Source organism: Haemaphysalis longicornis, unplaced genomic scaffold (genome assembly GCF_048455015.1).
Source record: "Haemaphysalis longicornis isolate Haplotype H1 unplaced genomic scaffold, Haemaphysalis longicornis Haplotype H1 scaffold_3, whole genome shotgun sequence".
Taxonomy (NCBI): Eukaryota; Metazoa; Arthropoda; class Arachnida; order Ixodida; family Ixodidae; genus Haemaphysalis; species Haemaphysalis longicornis.
In genome coordinates this window covers 12,077,953-12,102,376 of record NW_027526335.1, presented here as the reverse complement: position 1 = coordinate 12,102,376, position 24,424 = coordinate 12,077,953, and the positions used below count along the sequence as shown (strand labels likewise).

The following is a 24,424-nucleotide window of genomic DNA, read 5'->3' as shown; positions in this document are numbered from 1 at the left end:
AATATTTTAAAATGTTGCTTTATTGAAAACCAACTCGTACACACATCACCAAAGCAATATCTCTGTTAACAAATTAAAACAACAAGCATAGATATAATCACTCATAGCTATTATGAAGCAATAAACCGCTACAATGTGAGAACATGAAATGCATAGCTGCCCTTCAACTTTGTCTAGCCAGTGTAAAAAAAAAAAAAAATGATGGTTCATATGAGTGAAATTTGCAGTACTGCAACAGGGTTAAGTATTGCAAGCCTCGCTATTAATTCTTTGCTTTCATGTTATAGCGCCATCCGGTCAGTAAACAAGAGCTCAAAATCTGCCCCTATAGCCATTGTTGTGAGGAGGGGTGTGCGTTAGTGTAGTGACGGCAGTTTCCGTTGCATCCGTTTGCTCACAATGGACAGCGCTGTTAGTCTCCAATGTGTACTGAACTTTATTTACATACACATTTTACAACACATAATTTTGTGCGATATTTGTTCCCAAAGTGGTAATATTTGATACTTTATGCTCCTTGTGTTGGGTAAACTGATAACTGGTGTGTTTGAGATCACAGTAGGAGCAGTAGTGATGCAAAACTGTCGCTGACTAGCAATCAAATTACTGACGGTGGAAAAACTACCCACAGTACAATTGATTGTTGACTATCAATATGCTATTGATAGACAGAGTATTTTACAGTGGAACTTGTTGTATAATTCTGTTGATTGCCAACAATATAGTATTTCTAATAGCCAACTAGCATAGAACTGTCAACATAATACTTTTGATAATTAGATAAGCTAAAGTTACCACGATAATTTTGATAGGCTGTGAAGAATGTCGAAGGACTGTCTGTAAAATATTGTTTAAAAAGGAGTTGCAGCAGCAAGCATCTGCATAATTATTGAGGAATATTCTGCCAATCATTGAAAAGCTGAAGAAACAATAAAACCTTCATTGACAGATGGTCTCGGCAATATATAATCACAAGTTATCGCTGGTGTATTCTCAGTCAGTTTTTTTTAATGGCTCCAGGTTAAAATTTGCTTGATTTCTTTTAGACTGCTAAATTGAAACAACTTTCTCCCTTTGCAAGTAACATATGCATTCATAAACAGGACTGTTGCTCTGAATATATAATGTCAACACACTCGATAGATTGGTTTCATATCTGAAGACAACTTTGCAAGCATAAAAAGTCACTGGGTATGTTTGTCACTGAAGCATATTGCTTGAATGAAGCGGGAAAAAATTTACTCTCCCGCGCACAAGCTCAGACTTAATTTATTGATGAGTCTTGCATCACTGAGCAGTAGGCACCTTAAGAAAGTAACACTCGTTTTACACACATACACACAAAAACAAGAGCAGCATGGAAACAGCAACTATATTCGTACTATTCATCACTGGGATTTAGAAGTGTGCATTATACAGGTCAAAGAATAAAATGCACTTGCTTCATATCATCGTCCAATCGGGGCTCTACTAAAAGGAAAAAGAAAAGAAAACAAATGCACTTTCTAGCCATTTGTTTGCGCATCACAGAAGCGAGCAAGTTCAGGTACTTTGAGAACTGGCACCACGCACCCAAGCAGGCAATATAGTAAAATATGGCCCATGATGGCATCACACTATAACAAGCACTCAACCGTACACGGAAATGCGAGGGAATAGCAATGAATGGCAAAACAAGAGACCGCACACAACTAAAATTTACAAGCAACAGCACGAACAGGCAACAAAAATGTAGGAACTAGCACACTTTGTGCGAAAATAACGCACAAACAGGGCAAAACCAGTGAAGTATAAGAGAGTGAGAGCAAAGCCAGATTCCACCGGGCCATTAGATAAGCAAGGCCAAATTGCTCGGCATTAACTGCAAGGAGTAAGATTTTTACCACATTAACACGCATGACAGTTACACATATGTACCTGGTACACAGTAGGTATGTATGTACATTCAGCTGTCAGCTACCATCACAGCATGTCAAGACACAGAGGGGTAAAAACAGATGTCAAAAATGTGTTGACAACAACAGCATTGTTACACAAACAAAGCACAATAAGAATTCATAGCTTATATTGGGCCTGACATCACATACATATTTGTCACAGATGTTTTATCGCTTCTTATTAAAAGACGAGCAGAAAGAAGTGCAACCATGTGAGAGAATAATGGAATAGAGTTACAATAAAATGGATACACGTGAAAACGGAAAACAAAGGGGTATGCTATACGAATTGCTTGAACGATTGGGCTGGACTGGATTGAGTTGGTTCAAATTCATCAGTAAGGTCAGCATGAATGAAACAAAGAATGTTGAAAGGAACAGCATCTCGTGTGGTCCTCTCAATGCCCTTCTTACTGTGTCCATGTTGCACTTACTATTCAGTACTAAGCTTGGTCTTTTTGCTGCTGGTGTCCGTTGCTTAAAGGGGACCAGAGACGTTCACATTTTCTACATGTGCAGTCGGTGTGTGGTACCAAGTGCAGCGATAGCACCAATGTGGAGTGCGTCTCTACCAGAGTGCCATACTCATGAGTGGAAAGCCGCTTTGAGGCGCCCAATTGCCACAGAGTGGAGTCTTAAATATTTTCTTTCCTTCATGCCAGCAAGCGGGCAGAAAACACGGTCGACAATACGGCAAGGCACTGTCCAAACTCTATGGGCTGAAATCAAAGGAGCAACTGACGTGGAAACCATCGAATTTTGTCACGCAGTGCTAACTGACAAGAGAAGGGTGACACTGTTTAAACAAGCTGATGACTACACCTTTAGAGCGCGATGCGACAGCTTTCAGCACAACGAGGAAAGAATTGAAATATGGACAGCACAATAAGAACGTCCAGCTTAAATGAAATATGCTGGAAAACAACAACATAAAAATAACGGCCTGTACTGTATACAGAGGTTTTTAAGCGGCCAGTATCCCCTTGGTACAACAGCTGGCGCACAACCTCACCAATCGCAATGTCATTACTGTTGCAGAAAAGACTAGAACTTGACAAACATGGAAGGTGCACTATTTCCAGTATTGTTGGAGCAGTGATTACAGGCAGCAAGTTAACCAATCATTCTGTCAACTAAAAGCCTGTATTTTCAGCACTGCAAATTTTTTAGTTGTGCTGCAAACAAACGAGAGCTGCAAGCCATGGATAGGAGCAATAACAACACATGAAATGACTTGTCCATTTGTAATGTGGGAGATTAAAATGATTATTAAATGATTAAAAGAACATTAGAGAGCTTTGTTTGCTTGTTTGGAATACAGGTACAGAACCCTAAGGTTGAGGGATAAGGCACACAACAGGCTTGAGGCCTTGCTCAACTGCCAGTCACTACAACCAAGGCTTTGCATAGATGCTGCTGCAACATTTTGATCGATGTTTATTTTACAATAAAGTTCCAGGGAAGCCTGCTTTGGACTATGCCAACAGCAAACTGCATTTTGATTGTAATGGTTGCCTGACGTCTCCACTGGGTGTCACTGCACAATGTTAGGAAACCTTACACATTGAGGTCGAACGTTGATTTTGATTTATCGTGGGGTTTACACGCCGACGCTTCACAGGTGATACGGTGCGCCGTAGTGCAGATTAATTAACTCCAGATTAATTTTGACCACCTGGGGATCTTTAACGTGCGCCGAAATCTCGGACACATGGGTGTTTCTTTCGCATCCATCAGAAAAGCGGCTGCCGTGGCCGGAAATCAAACCCGTATCCTTGTGCTCAGCAGTCTAACATTGTCATCCGGTACCCACAGCTTGATGTACAATGAGTTTGATGTTGCCTTGCATATTGCTAGGATAAATGTAAAGGTTACCTAATGTAAAAATTGTATATAGGCCTAACAACATACCCACCCAGGGGGATTGGCCAATGAATCAATTACAGCTGCCGTAAAAAAAAGCTCACGTTTAGTTCATTTTTTTTATTCTTTAGAGACACTGCAAAATTGATGATCCCTGAGACAACAGCAAATATTAAAGCCACATGTGCGTCGTTCACGCGTCCCTTGGAACAGAATGCAGTTATCAGTACACGTTATTCGATGATAAGCAAAGCTCGTTCCCCACATCCCCCATGTTTGTGCGCATGCACGCGCACACACACACACACACGCACACATGCACACAACGTTTCAGCAGTACTTCGTTTCGAAATGGCAACGTACCAGCTTCATTCACTCAAAATGTTTAGAGCTGTGGGAGAGAGAAATATCTGCAGGGGACTGCCACTTGCTCGTGCGCGCTAACACGTTTTCAATCCTTCCAAAGAAAGCTCGTTGCAAAAAAAGTGGCATACTGCCAGGTTCACATGTATGGAGACCCACTTCACCGGAATTACTGCAACACACGAAGCCTCCTGGTACAGCTCAACACTTTGGTCTCTCTTGTGTCACCTGCCCAAACACAACACACAGCAGCAATGGGGGCGGCAAACTGGTTCCACCCCATTGCACGATGCATCCAGGTCCCACGTCACGTGGGCGTCCTCAGTTGAGGCACTCCTTGCCCATGCCGCGGCCCAGGTACTTGCGTAGCCGCAGCTTTCCCGGCCTGTGCTGCTGCCTGCTGGTGGAGGAAGCAGCAGCCGCGGCACCTGCACCCGCTTCCTTCTGGCGCAGGACCTCGTCGTTGTTGAGGCCCGTCAGGTAGACCCCGTTCTGGCCGTTGCGGCACCGGGGGTCGCCCACTGGGTACTTGAGGGAGAAGATCCACACATCCAGCGCCTCGCGCACGTCCCAGCTGGCGTAGGTGAAGTAGCGCGCAAAGTCCATCACACTGTACACCTGCGCACGGACATCAAAGGGCTTAGTGACGTAACTGACTGGCGTAGTTGGTACTCCATTATGCACAGTTCAGTGCGAAAATAGACAGGAACTGAAAGACCCTTGTGTTGTGTCCTTTCTAGTCCCTGTCTATTTTTGCATAGAACTGTACATAATTAAAGGGCTGCTGAAGAGCTTTTCAAAAAAATTGTGTTGGGTGCATTACTTTATAGTTTTCTTGACACAAAATTCGAAAAACATGTTTATTTCACGCGTAACTATACCCAAACCACCTTTTTTCGTCAAAACAAGTGACCCCTGCCTCGGGGTGTAATCGGAGCCCTAGCTGCCTTTCGCGATTGGCCGGCAGTAGATGATGTCATATTCGGAAGTGCCGGCGCTGCAGCGACCACTCGGCCTGAAGAGATCATTCTGTTTCCATTCAGATACGGGCCAGAAAGTCATCTGGTGAATGGAAGGCGCACATAATGCGTTCTTAGAATAGGAGAGCCCGAGGGAAAGCTCACATCCCTCTGTGCAAACATGTACCCACCCAGGACTGTAAACAGGAGCAGACACGACATGACCCCACTATGCCTGTTGGCATCACTCTGCTTCTGGGTCCTTAGTCTTTCCAATTGTAGCAACATTACAGCATAGCATCACTCGAAGCATAAACGTGATGTGGAATGTAAGATCACAGCGTTGTATGCACTCCATGAGTTATAAAAGGAAGCTCAAAAGCAAGAAAGTCAATAAAATGTTCAAGATTCACTTGGGCTCAAGTGCAGTTCTAACATGGCACTGTCAGAAGGCTACAGAAAAAGAAGCAGTTTCGTCTCATTCTTTCAAAAATAAAATCAATCCACAGAGGAACTCGTAAAGGACAGTTGAATTTGTAGCCCGACTGCATTTAAAGGGGCGACCTGACACCTGGACGGGGCAACATGGACAGAACTTGTGAAACAACACTGGGTTGATATAATCGCACAAAAGCACAAAACGCACACATCGTTTTTTTCCCCACATAGCGGTGCAGCTATGACAATTCTATGCTAGCCCAGTTCATGGTGCCACTGCAGGAAAGTTCCTCGCTTCCACTTTTTGGTGTGAGGTTTTTTGCACAGAAGTCTCACGATAGGAAAAACCAAAAATGGGCTAACACACGAAATCATCAAGGTGGAGAAGATTTGTAGATTGGGACCTGAATGCGTCAGCACCCTGTTACAGAGATTTGTGAAAAAGGGTTAACATTCCTCAGGCTATAAAATGTTCCCGCATGGCAAGTGTGTGGTTCTTTAATGGTTTCTTTTGTGTATTTTTTTCCATTTGGGGGCATATACCATCTGCACACTCCCTGAAATAAATGTTGCTGGAAGTTAGCACTTGTCTCTGTCCCTTATATTGTACTGTGTTCGCTTTTGCATGGAATCTACACGTACAAAGTTTGATAAATAACAGGGGCTTTGAAACCAGCCACATGGTCTGCTGGCGCCGGCCCTATTCCTAGTGCAACGTGGGTTGCAGCTGCCACACTGGCTTAATTTCCCTTTCCGTGCTCGCTCAGCAATCGCCACCAGTTGGCAGCAGTGGACGACTGACTGACCATGGAGCACATGAGCGCCGACGAGACGGGCAGCGAGAGCGGTGTTGAGCTGAGCAGGGAGTTGAGGCAGAGGAAGAGCGGGGCCACCAGGCTGCTGTCCCAAAGGTCCAGCTCCCCAAACGACACCGTGGTCAGCTGCACACACAGAGTTGGCACACATTAGGGCGCTGCACAGCACTGGACGACCCAAAAGTAGCTCGGACGCAAGTTTACGTAATCAGTAGAAGCAGACCAATTAAAATCTTCTAAACCAACAAAACTCCAACTTGACCATCAGGTTCATTACAGGTTGCCCTGGCTGCACTGAAAAATATGCAAAATCATTGCCTGCACCAAAAGTAGGCTGCAAGCAATACATTGTCCTTGCTTGAAATGGGAGGCAAGTTTCACATTCATTAGTAATCACAGCAATTGGGATTTTTATTCGTAGCGTGAGTTATTTTCCTGCAATGTCTAGAGCACCACAGTGCAAATTTACTGGCCCAAAGCTGATACAGTGCGAGTAACCTTACTTCAAGATGACCCAAGCTACAACCCCCCCACTCCCACACCCCCCACTTGACGAGTCAAGTAATTGTCGAACGCCGTCCACGCACCAACTGATCAGATATTCGGCCCATTTCTTATGAAACTGTAAGCAGTAGGTGAACTGCTTATGGCTTCCACATGCATATATACTAGAGAAAAATCTGACACATGTTCCGGTGAGCTACCCTTCAATGAGAGCGGCATTGTGGAACCGCCGCTGGGAACTGCGCCATTCTTACTTGGCACAGCTCACAAACAAGCTCAAATGTTGCCTGTGGCTGCAAAATCCATAATATTATTTTTGTTAAAAGACTAAATTTGTTTTATCAATACTACAAATGTATACTTATTAAAAGACTTCTACAACAGGATTTTTTTTAGAGGTTCATACAACAGGAACAACAACAACAAAAAAAGGCTTCAGTCGTTCGTTATTTCGTTAGCGGCTGCCTTGCTTGCCCCGTCGAAACGGCAACTTCTGCCGTGATTGTAGGGCTTGCCCCAGTCATGGACACATTACGAATAAAAAGTAAGTGTTACAGTTACAGTTACCTAAGCCAAAAAAGTAACTCTGTTAGTGTTGCAGAGTTTCCAACAGTAACTTGCTACAGTTGCAGTTACTTTGAAAATGTAACGTCGCTGCTTTTCTGATACTGTATGAATTCAAGTAATTGATCACAACCCGAATGACACAGTTCATTTATAGAAATGTATGAATGCCTGCGGGCAGTCAAAATTGCACTTGGTAAAACCCCAGACGGGGAGAACGTAAAAGGTGGCACACTAAAGTCCACTACCCCGACAACAATCATCGTGTACGTCTCGCTTTGTCGCATCGCCTTTTAAAGACTGTATTCTTTCTTGAATAAAGGGAGGACAGCGCAAAACGACGACACACAAAAAGAAGGTAACAAACAGACAGCACTGATAATATGTTACCTTTTGTCTGTCGTCACTTTGCGTTTGTTTTCCCTTTAATGATGCGAAAAATAGCCTACTAATCTTCAGTTTTAGCAAGTTTTTCTTTGGCTACTCAGACGCAAAAATTTTGGGCTATCTGTCTGTCCGTCTGTCCCTCAATCCAGCCGCCAGGACAAAACTCAAAAGAATTCTTGAACGAGATGTTTAAATAGGCAAGGCATTTCCAAACTACTCAATCTAGTGGCAATGCTCATACTTGTCAGTGATGTTGGGCAAAAAGAAAACTTCAGGCATGCTTGAGGCCAAACATCGATACGCAAGCAATTTTCGCAGTGTTAGTATTTAAATAAAAAAAAGCATACCTGCATAATTTTTTTGATAGCAAATAAATAAAATATGCTATGAGAAAATCATTTGTCCCGAAAATTCAAAATGCACCGTGAAAATAGTATTTTAGGAGGTTCACTTATTCTTGCGCAGAAGTTTGTACATGTTAAAATAGGCCAGTAATCAAATAATTCGAGGAAAGGCGAGAGCCTCCCTAAATAGGTTGTATTCACTGGCGAGGCACGCATGCAGGCAACCATGTGAGTGCGCCGTCACTGGTTAAGTCGGGCTCCACGGGATGGTGGTACTTGTCTGTGCTAAGCACACGATGTGTGTTGGACGTTCCAAACTCTACCCCACCGAACGCAAAGTGAGGCATTGACTCCAATTTGAAAGCGGTTAATAACATCTCTGTTGACACCACTGTTGAGAATCGGGTAGAAACGGGGCAGACGACGCACGCCGTTCTTTTTTTTTTCTGCAGCGTGCGGGCGCAGTGGCACTAGCCCCACCATGTCTGTGGCCGTTACCGGTGCTGCCAAGCAAAGGAATTGACAGCTAAACTTTTCAGTCAATACCATCTATACGACGCTGCCCTATATGACATTAACAGTAGCTTTCCTCTTTTTTAAAACTTTCCCTCAGGGGAAGAAGCATCCAAGGAGACAAGACCCCATCCCCACACCATGGTGCCGCAACTTGCTAGGCTGAAGAGTGACGCAGGGGCTCACCACCAGCCTGATGGTGATCTTTGCGAAGGCAAAGCCGTACGTGACCAGGAACATCACCGGGTGGGCAAGGACCAGGCCCGCCTTGAACGTGGCCCACAGGCACACCGACAGGCTCAGCAGGGCAGCCAGCGGGTACAGGGTGCGCTCCTACAAACAGGGAACAGGGGGAGGGCACAAGGAAATTTGACACAGAGTCTTGCCGAGACCATTTATAAGCTTTAACTCTTTCGGGACCGCTCCATAGGCCATCGATCACATATGATCGATGGTTTCGCGAGCCTGCAGAATACAAATTTTCGCTCGATGGAACACCTAGCGACATCTAGGAGATAGTTTGAAAACTGGAGTTTTCTCTTTTGTGAAGTTTCTTTTTTTATCGCCAGGCGGCAACTCATCAGATATTTTATTTTGACAGGCAGTGGTTTCGAATGTAAACAAACATGGCGTCATACTCGCGCGAGCGTGATAAGAAATCCGCCTCGTCTGGTCTCGCATATCTTCGCCTTCTACTGTGGATTTTAACGATGAGAGTGGCAGTGAAGAGTCGGAATGCGGCTTTAGAGATCAGATTTCAGCTCGAGTGACGATTCGGGTGTTGTTCAGCCTGGAACATCAAATTGCCCTCAAAGGTGGGTGTTGGTTTCGGTTTAAATTGGCTCTGGGGTAGCTATGTGCGCTGAAAATATGTTCTCGCTGGTTTATATTTGTTCGCTAGGGTGTTAACTACCTATGGTGGTGATCTCCTGCCACCAGCGCAGAAACGGATCAAGTTTTTGCCGAGACGAAAGCCCGGTGTGTACCTGGGCGACGACGTAGCCATGGCCCTAGTGCCAAAGAGATCACACACAAAACAAAAAACCAGTTACACCTGGCCGCATCAAAGTTTCGCGATGAAGAAACAAAACATTGTGCTAGATTTTGTATATCCTAAAATAATTTTATTCTTTTTTAATATTTTTATATTTACGGTTTTTTCTATCTTTTTCTGAGTATTTTTACGAAGTTCGTACTTTCAGATTTTTTCATGGTTTTATCGTCAAAGTTGAAGTAAAACTTGGTATTGTATGTCAAAGAAAATATAATTAGCTGCATTTTGGTATATGCTAAGGCAGGATGGTGCCTTTGCTTTATCTAATAAAAAATTTGTACCGAGACCTCCCTGTTTCATCACTTTTTCCGGCGGTCCCGAAAGAGTTAATGCAAGACAGATAGACGTTCAATTTTCACAGAATAGTGCAGCACGGAGGCCACCCAATGTGTAGCCTGTGAGGCCGAATTAGTTCTAGCGCTATTGTCTCAACCGAGGAATTTAATTTTAGTCACCACTGTACACATCGTACCAACAAGATGCAAGCGGGAGCATTGCAGTGAAGTCCCTATTTTGACGAAAACTATCGCGGACAACTAATACAGTTGGAACGCAAGTTCCAAAGCTCGTTTTGCGATATTCACAATTTTAATCAATTTTTCATTCCTCAATCAAGCTGCGAGCCATTCCTTTCAAAGCATATTTCAATTTAAAGGAATATTTTCCATTCCCGTCCAACTTTGTAACTGCCAACGTCGTAAAATTGGGTTCCAACAGCGTACCCTACAATACAATGACATCTTAAGATGGTTGCCTAGTCATGCTTAAAATTAAAGAAATAGAGAACACTTTTAAAAATAAAAAGAAAGGAAGAAAGGAACACATTTGATCTTACTGCAATAAATGCAACTAGTGCATTTTTTGGAGCAATGTGACAGAGATGAATAAAAAAACGCTTGGCACGCATTCGCTGTTCGCTCATGTACACCAAGCAAAAACATGCTGCCCTGCTCTTTCCGACAGAGCAGAACAAAAAAAGCATAAAGTTGAGCAGTATGTAATCCACGTACTGTGCGGCGAGGGATCTTCACCAAGCTGTCAAGAGGCGTTTTTCCACCCAGGACGATGCGAATGTTTCCTAGTACTGCAACGGCCACGCTGCAGAACGACATCAGCATCAGGATCTCCCGCAGCTGGAAGCCGTAAAACACCTGCGCAGAGGAGAGAGGGGGACGGCTGAGAACACACCCAGTTTGCTGCAGCGTACACCCACCATGTCAACCAATGCCACCTGCCACAGCGGAAACATCATCTGCAGATATTGCTGCATCAGGTGGTGGTGACAAAAAGACTGAAAAGGCAATATTGGCATGCACCTGAAATGCACCTATAGAGCTACAACAAGGGAAAACTATGCAGCTTGCTCAGAAAAAACCTCATGTTAATAGAAAAATTCATTCTGTTTCAAATTAAAAACAAAAACAGCAATTGCTGCACGTGGCTTTCAAGCACGACTATGAGCTCTACAGTATTACAACCAATGGGCAGACTGTCAACATAGAAATAAAAAAAATTACAAGGACACCTAAGCATTCCTTGTGAAGTAATAAATGTTACAGAATTAGTGTTTGATCTCCACAAATTTCCACTCATTACTATCGTTGTCCCCTTCTTTTTGAGTCTTTTTTTTTTTTTTTATTACTTTGTCTGACAGCCTCGGCAAATCACCACTGTTGGGCCTGTATCCAAGATTAGTGTTGTGTAGCCGTAATGCAGAGCCTTATGATGAGCTAAGCAACACCAAGCCCATTGTACGTCAAGCTGTGGGTACCGGCTGATGATAGTAAAGCTCCAAGCATAATGTTATGCTTATCAGGCTGGCACATACCCCCCTTGTTTGCACTGTCCTACTTGCGGAGGGGAAATACCTATATCCTACTTAATTCAACGAAGATGGCTTTATGAAAACATGAAGCGCACCGTTTCTGGGCAGGAGACGCATTCACTTACATCCGTCATCCACATACTTTGGCCATAGACGGCCGTCAACAGGTGTACACCCATCATGAGGCACTGGCACTCCGAGACATCAACCCTGGTGGGCAAGAGAAAGAGAAAAGGATCAAATACAAAGCAGTGCAACAACAGCCGTCGGTTTTTCAGACTGCCTGAATGTTCTGACACTTTCTTTGGAGCAGCCTAGTAACATATACCATGCTTTTTCAGACTACCTAATTATTTTGGACATTTTTACCGTCACCATCAGGTAGGGAAAAATCAGCCAACTGTACTGAATCCCCCAAAACAGCATCCACACCAGAAATAAGTGCGTCAGTGCAGCCACCACATTGCCTTGAACTGGATGTGTAGGCTGTCAAAAGTTGAGTCAATGGGCTTTGGCAGCCGCCTTGTCTATGTCGCAGGTCTTCGCACAAGAGAACCTTTGTTGGCGAGAGTGAGGAGCCACTTACATGCCGAAGACCATGACGTGGGTCACATAGTCTTGCCAGTGTGTGGAGTAAAATGCCAGTGCAGAGAGAAAAAAGAATGTGACGAGCAGGGCTGGGGAGTCACCCAGCTGCATGGCAATGGAGATCGAGGTGGTGACAAAAACTAGAAGAGGAGGGGAAAAAAAAAAAGCAACTTGTCAACCCTCGTTCAATGCACAGACACTTGCATGCTATGCTGTGAACAGAGCACAGTGGCAAGTGTACCCAGTGCCAGAGAAATAGATGTCAAAGTTGCATCACGACGGGGTCACTGTTCAACTCAGATTTGCTCCAGAAATGTTTCTTTGCTCCTTGGCAAACAAGTTGTTACAAGTGTACAACTTAGCGGCAAGCAGCCGGCTGACTTGAAAAAGAGTTAAATGCTCCAACTAAACTAATAAAGCAAGGCTTTTAATCATTCTACTTGGTAGCTGAAACAACAGCATGCATATGTCCCTGTCCCTCATATAAGCATGCAGCGCAAGCAAAATATGAATTCAAGACTGTACTAACTAGGTCCTATGCATGCCTTTGTTAACTATCACTTTTAACTATGTTAACTTTATAACATAGTTAACTAAAAGAGTTAACTATGTTAACTATTCAAGACTAAATGGTATGCACCTGATTTCAAACCTCGTATTGTACTCCATTCGAATATTGTATTCTGCAACGTTCACAGCCGTTCACAAACGTTCAATGAAAAACCACCTCTAGCAGATGATATACAGTCGGCCAAATCTTTAACTGGCGTGCGCGAGCGGCGACTTCTCTTGGGTCAGCGCCGTATGACGGAAGCCAAGTTGCAAACATGTCGAGATTAAGTGCATGATCAGAAACCACTACCAGCTGGGCCCATCGTCTGCTAGGGTGTTCCTTCGAGCGTCATAAGACAGGAAAATGGCCGCTCACGCACGTTAGTTAAAGAATTGGCTGACTGTTCAAGCACTCGTGCAAAATTGGTGGCAAAATCAAATAAAACAGGCTTTTATTCAGTTTGAAACAATGCAAGTAACGAAAAGTTCTTATAAATTCCTTCCTTTTGTTCAGTTCCAACTGACTAGCTTTTCCGAAATTTCTACCAAGGAAAACAAACAGGCAGTGTGGGCTGAAAGGGGCAGTGTGGGCTGAAAGGCCATCACTTGGTTTGACCACTCTGTTGCAGGCAGAAGTTATCATGCACACTTCAAAACAATTGCAGAATTTCTAGTGCTACAAAATACACAAACACATGCGTAAAAAAAAAAAACAAAGGGACAATACTTGGCTGAAAAAACACCCCTTTAGGCACTTTTTTGCACTAATAAATAATAATAAAAATAAAAAAGAGCAACTGTTTTGAACATGTTGGGAGGTAGGTGGCGTTAGACATGCCCTCTCCTAATTTTGAAGCTGACCCTGAAGCAGTAGATCAGCATCTATTCAAATTGCCGGCCGATGCACAACACTTCGCGGTTCATTGTGCAAGAAAATCGTACGGCACCTGCACATTAGCGCAGAGGATTATATTAGAAGCTCACTTCCTTCACAAAAGCTACCTGTCTGTACAAAAGCAAAGAAATCGAAAAAAAAGAAGAGCAGTGCGTATATGGATGAATAAACTGAGAAAGGGATTATTCACCTTGTGGAGGAGCAAGTTCAGTATAGCTTTTTTTGCCAGACTGAAAATGTCACGTAGCCAGTGAGGCACATGAAAGGCAACAGTAATCGATGAAAATGTGTGGAGCACAGTTACTACGACCGTGACGTGCCTGGCAATGTGCGGCACACATCCGGAGTATGCTTTACAAATCAGCAAAAATGCGGAAAGAAATATGGTTGCAATAACTGTGCTCAATAAATTGCAGCATATGCTAAGTACTGATAACTCCGAACGAATTGTCTGCAATCAGTTCAGCTTTAAGCAAGAGAGAGAAAAGAAAAGGTCTGCGCCGCGTAAATTCAAGCAGTGGTCATGCTAATAACTGCACAAAAAGATTAACTACAAAGACAAGTTTAATTGTCACTACCGTAAAGTACCGAGAGAACGCCCGCCTGAACTTCTGAGATATCAATTCAAAATGCAAGACGGGCCGTACTTTCGGGTCAGGCGAGAAAAACTACAAAAAAAGTGATCGCAACGCCCACCCAAACTATGGAGATATCAAGTAAAAAATAAGGGATGGGCAAGCTTTTGGACCAGGTGAGAGGAAAAATTAAGGCTGTTCCACTCAACGTGAAAGCTGTTGGAAGTGCAGAGCAGGAGTTCGCCATAATGGGCTGTAGCGCCGTTATCCGCTTCCCAGCTACCACCCAGTGCAATTCAAATTTCCCACCTTCGCAGTGCTTGCGCGCCCCCTGCCTGAAAGAGCGCCAGCGGGAGTTCTTTTTGTGCTTGCTTTTTCTCCCGCACGTGGCGGCGTTGCACTGCCACTTTTTTTTTTCGCTTACTATCATAAAAGCCAACCCAACGAACATTCCGAACAAAATGAATGGGGGTGCAGCCGGTTAATTACATATACCGTATTTACTCGCATAATGATCGCACTCGCGTAATGATCGAACCCCTGAAGTTTGTCGTCAAAATTCGATTTTTTTTTTTTTTAATTTCCCGCGCAATGAACGCACCCTGAACTTGGCGCAGCAGTATGTCGTATGTTTGCTAAGTCTAGCTGATGATGATCGTGCTTACCACTGTTCCCTTCTGTTTCCTTTCCTTTCAAAGAGGACATGGCTACTTTATTGCCGCAGACTTGCCGGTATTAGCGATATTGGCAAGCATGCGTTCAATATTGATAAGGCAGAAACTCTTACAAAATGCACGTAATGTACTCACAAGACCAAGAAAAAAAATGCGCTCAGCTTTCTGCGTCGGCCCCCATGTCTGTTTTGATGTCCCGCACTGTGACAGCGGCAGCCACTTTTTGGTCAACCTGTTGTCACCTCGCAGCAAACTCGTTCCGGCGCGTTCCGTAATTCATGAGAACACTGCATTTTGTGTCGCTTTGCAAAGCGGCTGGCGGCGGCGTGCGGAGTTTTTATTATGTTTTTATTTATTATTTTATGTTCATGGGATGTACAGTAAAAATTTTGACCTGCAACTTGCTTGCCTTTTCTGTGCTCAAAAGTTTTTCGCGAAAAATTTACCCCTCGTAATGAACGCACCCTTAAATTTGCATCAATTTAAAAAAAAAAAAGTGCGATCATTACGCGAGTAAATGCGGTATTTTGCCTGAAATGTACCTGCAGTTTTCTTTGTGCTAAACAACGAGGAGATGTATCACAAGCGTCAGTGGTTAATGAGGTTCGAACGGTTATGACTATTTAAACCGCCTGGTTTTTGAAGCCTCTGCGGGACACCCTGACGACGGTTTGCAGGGCTCTACTTGGGTCCGTTATCTCGCTGCTCCGCCTGATTCCGGCAGTTGCTTGACATCGAGCATTACAGCGGGCTATGACAACAGGGCGAGCCCCTAAAGTGCGCTGCACTTAAAAGAGGAATAAATGTTTATTTGACGAGCACCGGTGCTGCTGTGCGTTGTCCCCAAGCCAGCAGCAGCCAGCTGCAGTATTCGCGGCTGCAAGAAGTTTTCGTTGAGGGAGCTTCACAGGCTTTTCAAGGCATCGAACCTAGCACGATTTTAGGTGGTGGGCAATCTTTGAGGTCTTTTGGTAAATTGAATATTCCTCCCCTTAAGGGGGTGGGCGATGTTTCGGGGGGAGGGTGTTCTCTCAGAACTTAACGGTACTTGACCAATGTCAATACCGTGGGCAAGAAAGAATTTTAAATAATTAACAAGTTGTTAGCAGTAATTAATTGCAACAAATCAGCTTTTACACTCTAAATTACAGATCACATGTCTGTACACTACAATGTATAACACACTTTTAATTAACTGATTCCCTTAACAGAGCCCTCAACACCTGCATTTAAAAACATGCAAATGAATCATTGCAATAAGGAACGCATTTGGGCTGATTGGTTCATGATTACGAGTGAAAAAACAGCGCTAAAAAGACAGGACAAGAAAGGACACAGGACCACGGCGCTGACTAACAACCAAATGTGTTTTATTTCTTCAGTCAGCATATATACTTCACCACTATCACAAAGCAATGACAAACAAATTGATTGGAATACTCAGCCTGCGCAGAGGCTAAGAGGCGATCAATCCAAAAGAGATAAAATTCATGTCTGATTGATCGCCTCTTAGCCTCTGCGCAGGCGGAGTATTCCAATCAATTTGTTTGTCATTGCTTTGTGATAGTGGTGAAGTATATATGCTGACTGAAGAAATAAAACACATTTGGTTGTTAGTCAGCGCCGTGGTCCTGTGTCCTTTCTTGTCCTGTCTTTTTAGCGCTGTTTTTTCACTCGTGAAATGAATCATCTTGAAATTATTTCATTACAATTGAAGCTCTTGGGTGAAAGCCAGACAATGCCACATCTGAAGGTGTACACTAGGCACATTTTTATCTGGTTGGAGACAAATTAATACCGCTTGCACAAAGCTCTAAAGGAAGCAATGAATTCATCATTTAAAGGCCAACTGCACTCAAATTTCACCTCGACCAAATTTATTTTTAATGTGTAGCAAGTACCACCAAATCAGCTTGGACACGAATGTTTTAATGTGTAGTAAGTAGTACCACCAAATCAGCTTGGACACGAATGGTAGCCCCGTGAAATGCCTTGTGAGTCAGTCAGAAGCGTTTAAAAAAGCTCCGCCGCCGACCACGCTGCACCTGTCGGCGGGTCACATAAACAGCCTGTGACGCTCCAGCCGACGGGGGCTTCTTCCTTTGGCCAGCCACGCAGCTGGAGAACCAGCCGAGCTCTGCTGCGAATGCTTCACCCATTTGCTGCCCTGTGCGTGCGTAGAGCTTGCGCGCAGGCTTGCTCCCATGCTACTGACCGTCCGGCCGCTCGCTGGATGGCTGCAGCATCACTTCAATGGCTGTGCTCTTCTCGATTTCGGTTTCAAAATCACCGATTTTTGCTGACCGCTTGCGGCATCTGTGCGTGTATTTCAGCTGTCGTATTTTGCACCTTGCTTTCTTTTTCAGCAGACTATATGAAAATGTCTTTTCAAGAGGTCGAAATTTTGAGTTTAGTTGGCCTTTAAAAATACCATGTTTTAGAGCCTCCCAAGCCCTTGCCCCAGCGACCATTGGTGAAGGCGAGCATTGAGGTCCTTGTTTGTTTTTCTTTCTGGCACACCATGTGGCTTGAGGCAATACACATGGCGAGTGCACATAGACATGGACATATGCGAAACGCAGCATGCCATGTGAGGTAGTCAAAAGATGAGGATAGTTCATCACTATTTGCTGGAAAACGCTACGTATAACAGTCACTGACCAAGGGCCCCATTATGAACAAGGAGCTTGTACAGGTTCCGAAATGTCACTTTGGGCATTGACTTGGTCAGTTACTGTTATACCAGTTATACTGTTTTTTCATGCCACGTGATCCGTCTCACTGTTGCTGACTGAACGTGCCAATGGTTACTCGGACAGCTGCTGCTGCTGATTGGTTTGTCCCCCTTCAAAATGACCGCTCCTCCAATGTAAGCTCTGCAGTGAGTGCTGTTGCGCAACCACGCAGTTCATCACAGCAAGCAAGGGGGCGTGCCAGAAAGGAAACACACGAACAATGCCACTGCTTGTTTTTCTCAGCCCCGTTTGAGGCGGCGGCAGTGGGGAGGATGAGGGACCTTGATTTACCGAACTAACAAATTGACTTCATTGCAACTTTTTCTTATATGTTATATAGATGCTACGATATTGCACATTTTGATTTCAAACAGTCGTAGTCCCCACTTAAATTTGCCATGTGTCTGCATGCCTTGTCTTTGAAATAGTTCACAGCTGGGGCCACCAATTTATTTCATTTAATTAAAGAACTTCTACTTAAAGATGGTCAGCATCCAAAGACCTCACACTTGCATTGTCCACAGTGCAACTTCACAGGCCAGCTAGCTTACAAGAAGCATTGCACATTTGCAGAAAGCCTGCAAATGCAGACTTCTCTTACTCATTGACAAAAGAACCAAGAAATTAAAGCACGAGTTTGAACAAATGCTTTCTTAATTCAGCAAGGCCCTTTTAGTAACACTTCGCCAAACAGAGTGAGTCTGAGCGAGAGAGGGAGAGAGAGTGTTGCACCCAGAGGTGCATACTCACAGGTAGAGAGGGCGTCACAACCGTGGTCATACATTTCCTCCAAGGCGGTGTTCTGCACCTTGATGGCCTGCTTGCCATCTAGGGCATCCAGCAGTTGGTAGAGGAACAAGGAGCATGCGCACAGCACAAACGTCCACCACGGTGCCTGGTGGTGGCAAGAGAAGGGGAGAGAGAGGGCGCACCCTCGGCCCATTAGTGGCAGCCACCCGTCACCGTTTGCAGATGGACACCGGGATCCGTTACGGCACTAAGAATGAACGTCATCCGTTTGTCCGAATGCAGATGGGCAAGTGATCCACACATTTCTCACTGTCCCTGGCTGTGATGTGCATTACGAGTGTTCAATGCAACCCTGACACAAGAGTCAACTGCAGGTGCACACTGCAATGTCACACTGCTCCAGATTATCTTTTTTTTTAAGCATATTGTTTACATACAGTGAGCACAACAGCAATTATCACACTATTTAAACAATTAATCAGCATCTAGGATCAATAAAATATTCAAACTAGTATACCAGGTATTGCAACAATAAATGAGTGTACAAAAAATTATTTGAGAAACAGTCTGCTTGGTTATGCTCGAACTTTGTGCAAACATTGATTGCACTTTCTGGTCCATTTTTTTTGCATTATAATGCGGGCAACTGCGCTGCCCTCGATTGTTTTTTAAATCGAAAGAAAACCCTTTTTCACCTGTGGGTGCAGACACGCCTTCAGAGGGAAAAAAAAAAATAAAGCCAGCTTCTTCCCAATAGGCAAAAAGTTTTTAATCAGTCCTTAAAAAGACAGAGTGCTACTACTGCTTGTGTTAAAGAAAATAAACCCTCGTGCAACATTTCAGTGCGAAGAACATAGCAGGTGTAAATGAAAATCCTTTAAGAACACCCATTTGTTGTCGCAGCACCCTGTGCACATTAGGCAGGGTTTGCAGAAAGCTGTACGGCAGTCCAGTTCGGGAACTGCCAATCGTGGCAAGCACAGTGTCCAAGTTCTTGCACTGGTTCTCAAGTTGCAACATGTCAATGAAGCTACGAATGCAAAGCTGCAGCCTCTGGTGTTTATGTTCTTTGCTTCCTCGGGACTCCAAGAAAGGATTTAAATGGTGCTGCTTGGTTTCATAATTTGCCAGAAAGTCCACAACTGCTCCCTTTCAGCTGCCATGTATCTCTCTCAAAACCTGCTGAACCTGATGCAACCTTACTGCTCGAAACAAAGCAACACAGCTAATGCTGGAAACGCTCGTATGTCAGCAACTGGTCATGCTCGTGCAAGCAATCGCGCTTCTACTTTTGTGCAGTGCACAAGAATAAAAATATTGCAAATTACCTCATGCAAACATCTTCGAACACCAGCGTAAGTACACAGACACTAGGGGAACGAAATGACAGGATGACGCTGTACTCACAATTAATTTTATTGAAACCGCAACACCATATAAGTACTACGACCGAAACCCACGTGCTCACACATCATGATGCACAGCAGATTATGAATTTCTCAAACTGATTGATCCAAAAACAAAAATTCTTTCTCATGCAGCGCTATCGACGGTTCACTAATGCACAAATCACCTATTTTTCTAATGTGGAATGCCTGGATTTCCCTAATGAGCTGATCGCCATGAACCGAAAGGATGGTGGTATCTTGAAACGGCGGAATGCACCCGTGTCCAGAACAATGCCTAGTGATATGTGAATACGTCGCGCGTTTTACTGAGTTTTTGTGCTCTAATAATCTAACATTAATACAACAACCGGTCTGACTGACATACACCGAATCCAAAAGAATTTGATAAACCCCCATTTTACACTCCACAAATGGGGACCTATGTTTAACAATAAAGCTTTCAATAAAATAGTTGTGAAAATACAGGTTGCAATAAAATTAGTTGTTAGTACAGCATCATCCGGACATTTTCTTCCACCCGTGTCTGTATTTACGCTGTTTTTTGAAGATGCGTAACCAGTACCAACTTGCCCAAATGTCAATCCTTCTACCTTAGGCAAGAGCTTTTTTTTTTTTCCAGTTCTCGCAGTACATTGTAGTTTTACATTGAGTACTGGTTGATTTAACTTTTTTATCACAGTAGCAACAATGTACAATGAACAAAATTTTTCAAGTACCAATTTTATTTTGGCAACAAATCCTACATAGGGGGGCAAGTGAAAACTGCAAGCAACACGATGGCGCGGCAACTTCACACACTGATGCACAAGTGTGCACGTTGGGGATAGGCGTCAAACCAAATACGCAGAAGAGTACTTGGCAAGTTGCACCAACACTTCCGGCACCCAGGGCGAAGTCACATTCATGGCCGTACTCAGAGTCTGCCCTCCCCTTTATGTGCTTTTTCGACTCGACTGAGCCTTTTACATGCGAAAATCGCTTTCATTTCATTACATTTTTTTCTCTCGCACTTTGTGGTTTTTTTTTTTTTACATTTAACACCGTCTATCGACAGATAAAGGATCCCGGAACTTCAAAAATTAGAGAATAGAGGGCAGCACATACTTCCGTGAGCTAAGAAAATATTGTTTACGCATGTCAACTCGCATCCAGCCCAGGTGGCTCAATGGGCTAGTGACAGGTAACCGAAATTGTGCAATTCCGTTGTTATTACAAATGATAGCAATAAAAACTTTTCGTCGTTCTTCACTTGAACCATAAATCATGATGATCAAGGTAGCTCTTTTGTTCAAGTGATATATGGGCAGCCAGTTCCCAGTGTGTCCTATTGTTCATCCAAATGAACATATTTTTTTTCTTACTTCATATTTGTGATGTCGGAAGTCCTTTTAGATGATAGAAAGTTGTTCTCTCTCTCTCAACGCAGGCAGTTATCGCATGCCCCGGCTCATAACTGGGCTATCAGCTGTGCCATAATAGAGGTCTGCTTACTAATCTAAACGAATTCTAAGCAAAAGGTAGTGTACAAGTCATAGGCCTTCTTGCACACAAAATGATCCTAGCCATAGCAGTCACTCACTGAAATGATAGCAATGCTGCTCCTACAATGCTTTTATAATAATAAAAGAAGACAATCAGTGACTAAAAATACGCTTGGAAAAGGACACCCTATATGAGTGCAGTTCCTGGTAGTACCACCAAGCAGCAAACCACATGCTGGCATCGGTGTAAACACACCCGATGGCCATCAAGGTCTTGCGCTATTAATACATTGTGCGAGAATAACATGCGGCGGCGCCGCGCTAGTGCCTGCCAAGTGGGAGCAAAGGAGAACCATGTGTACAGGCAAGGCATAACAAAATGAAAAGGTGAAGCCCAAACAGCAAAAAGACATTGGCATTAAGAAGAATGCAGAGCAATAACGTGTTTGCAAGCACCTATCAGATGGCTCCGTTCAACTCCCTTGTTTATCGACGTTACAAGCAATAAAAAGTTTTAAAATCAGAAGTTATTACAAAAATTTTGAGAATGGGAGGTTCTGTGCAAACACACTCAAATAGGAATGGGGGCACTCAACAATAATTCCTGGAGAATTAAAAAAAAACAACAACAACAAAAAAAACCAGTAAGCTCACCTCTGAGCGCAAGTCGGTGCTGTAACTTAGGAGGATCAGGCAGCAACACACATTTATTACAAGTCCTGTGCATGTGAGAACACAAGGGGCCACTCTTGCAGGCACAAACTTCAGGCACCACACCCAAAACCTAGGTGACAAGATCAGTGCGTTCAATTGCGAGTACTCGGACAACAGATTAGTTTTCACTTTTTCTAGACACTTTTGCTTCTTTTTAGGTATTACGAGAGCATTCCAAAACATCTACCACAGGTAGAATGATTTGTGAATGAAAGGTTCACCAAGTTCTAAATTATTGTCCTATGAGAAGCTGTCTGAAAACCCAAGCGCATCTTTCGAGCGTAAGTTTGTGTAAGATTACTGGCCTCTGAAGGAACAGCAGTTCCAATATGGAGCCCGCACTTGCATTGTACAAATAGGGCATCTTTCGTAGATTGTCCATCTGTTCAACAGGCAGCACCCAGCCACCGAAGTTCTCTTTCGTCTTCGTAGTTTTTTCGAGATGCATGGTGGCACCTGGAATGGAAACGTGCAATATTGGCAAGGACATTTGAACCGAACAAATGGCCGCAGATATGTAACCATTTCGTCAGTTTTATTTCCCAGTTTCGACAGCTCCAGAGCAGCTCCATACTTTCCTTTTTTGTCTATCCATTTTTTATGGCGGTGGTGGTGTTGGACTGCATGTACTGCTCAGAATTGTTGTGAGGCCACCTGTTTCATTCTGTGATAATCAGCAAATGCTGGCTGCTCAACAAGAACAATAATCTACACCTATGGAATGAACGACGACCCCCTTAATGAGTTCTGTGGGCAAATTTTGAGGGCTGATGGATTCTAAAGTAGCCCTTGCATTTTTTTTAGCCACACAATTTTTATGAATTATATTCAGCTCATTACAAGTTTTACCTACCTACTTGCTTTCAACCAGCGTTGTCATAGGCTGATTGACACGAAAACGTCTTCTTTACACGCTTGACATACATATGTCTGCAAGCAGTGCGCTTCACAGACACCGGATGTGGCACGCGTCAGCTTATCCTCCCTTTTGTGTGGCTTATCGGGGACGCCACTTAAGATTAGAGCCGAGACGCTTATGACGGAAGAAGTTATCTGCCATCTCACGGCCACTGAGTTCTTAAGAGGCTCAGATGGTTGCACAAGGCGAGCACCAAGTCGCGCAACTGGCGGTGTTCCCCGTGCGCTGCATGCAAGGGTGCGTGTGATTTGCCCCCTCAACGATCACGTGCGGACCTACCACGCTAGCCAGATCGTGACGTCCACGGAAGCTCTTCAAAACAAAATTATGCAAGCTCGAAAAAAGAAAGAAAAACGACGGTTGGCTCAGGGGGAAAAGGAACACAAGCTCCAAGGTCGGCTCTGGGCTGCTGGGCATGCGTTTCGGCCTTGGGCAACCACGGCAGCATTGGCGTAAATCCAGAAAAATCACAAGGGGGGACACACATCTTGCCAAGGCGGCCATTTTGTTTTGTGCTTTATTTTCATTTATATACAAATTACTATTGTGATTTGAATTAAAATAAGAAAAACGAGCATGCTAACGAGCCCGGTAACCGCAAGCAATTTCAAAACAAATTGGCGGAAATAATTTTAATTTATTTCGGCGAACCACAGCGGAAACAGGTTTTACCTGCTTTCAGTGATTCCGCTTGCACCTTGTGCACGTCGCCGATTGTGGAAAACGAACCTTCTTTTTATTTAGCGGGAACGGGATGGTTATTTCAGCTCGTGCAGTACTTATTAGTGACAAAAACAACAGTTGTTTTTGCTTCCAAATGTAAATGAAAGATGAATCTCAAGGGGGGGGGGGGGGGGGGGGGGACACTTGCAAGGGGTGTCCCCCCCAGCCCGAACACAAGGGGGGTCAGGACCCCCCTGACCCCCCCATGATTTACGCCACTGCACGGCAGCGTCCGGTCGCGCCAAAATTTCAGGGAATGCTCCGTTAAATAATCGTAGCAGTAATAATATAAACACTGAAACATTAGCAGCACAGACAGGCGTGTCTTCATTGGCTGTACCGCATCATAACAGACATCCAACTCTTCCTTTATTTTTTATTAACGACAGTACGATGCTGCACTGGGGTTCAGCGGTGAGGCCGAGGACTCTGTTCGACAGGAATCCAGGTGAGAAACAAATACACCGCGCGGGTTGCGTCTCGGAGAATCGGCGGTGAGCGCAGATAAGTATCGAAGAGCTCCACTGGCTACAACGCCCGACCATTGCATGACATTAATGAAAACTGCGAAACAACCGGTTGAGGAGTTCCCAACACCTCGACAGCGGGTTAGTTGTAGCACTACTACATGCATAAACGGCGCAGCACGCACTCACTCACACGTGCCCATTCATGCATACTCACGTTTAATGAAAACTTTGGCGTGAATGCAGTCCAACACGAGTAAATCACTTGCTTAGTTCGCTAAAGTTGCCTTCAACGTGTACAAAAGACGAAATCACTAGAGCCGAAAATGCGCGCGTTTGTGAACTACAACCAGTTGTTACACAACTGTTCGGGCTG

The 24,424-nt window shown here is 44.1% G+C and overlaps 1 protein-coding gene across 1 annotated transcript; it reads right to left on the bottom strand.

Moving 5' to 3' along the window:
- Window positions 1-24,424, bottom strand: LOC144173965 (choline/ethanolaminephosphotransferase 1-like). Its single transcript, XM_077702348.1, has 10 exons — window positions 24,266-24,424; window positions 22,245-22,395; window positions 21,880-22,009; window positions 18,336-18,480; window positions 12,153-12,294; window positions 11,692-11,776; window positions 10,752-10,892; window positions 8,874-9,020; window positions 6,367-6,501; window positions 1-4,781 (listed from the first exon to the last, which is right to left on the bottom strand). The coding sequence occupies exons 2-10, from the start codon at window positions 22,385-22,387 to the stop codon at window positions 4,485-4,487; spliced, it is 1,365 nt and encodes a 454-aa protein (XP_077558474.1). The 5' UTR covers window positions 22,388-22,395; window positions 24,266-24,424; the 3' UTR covers window positions 1-4,484.

Excerpts from the sequence above, each read along its gene's own strand:
- LOC144173965 (XM_077702348.1), bottom strand. The coding sequence starts at position 22,387 with ATGCATCTCGAAAAAACTACGAAGACGAAAGAGAACTTCGGTGGCTGG. Across the intron at positions 18,481-21,879 it reads GCACCGACTTGCGCTCAGAG|GCACCGTGGTGGACGTTTGT; the intron begins GTGAGCTTACTG and ends TGCCACCACCAG. Across the intron at positions 12,295-18,335 it reads TTGTGACGCCCTCTCTACCT|TTTTTGTCACCACCTCGATC; the intron begins GTGAGTATGCAC and ends CTCCTCTTCTAG.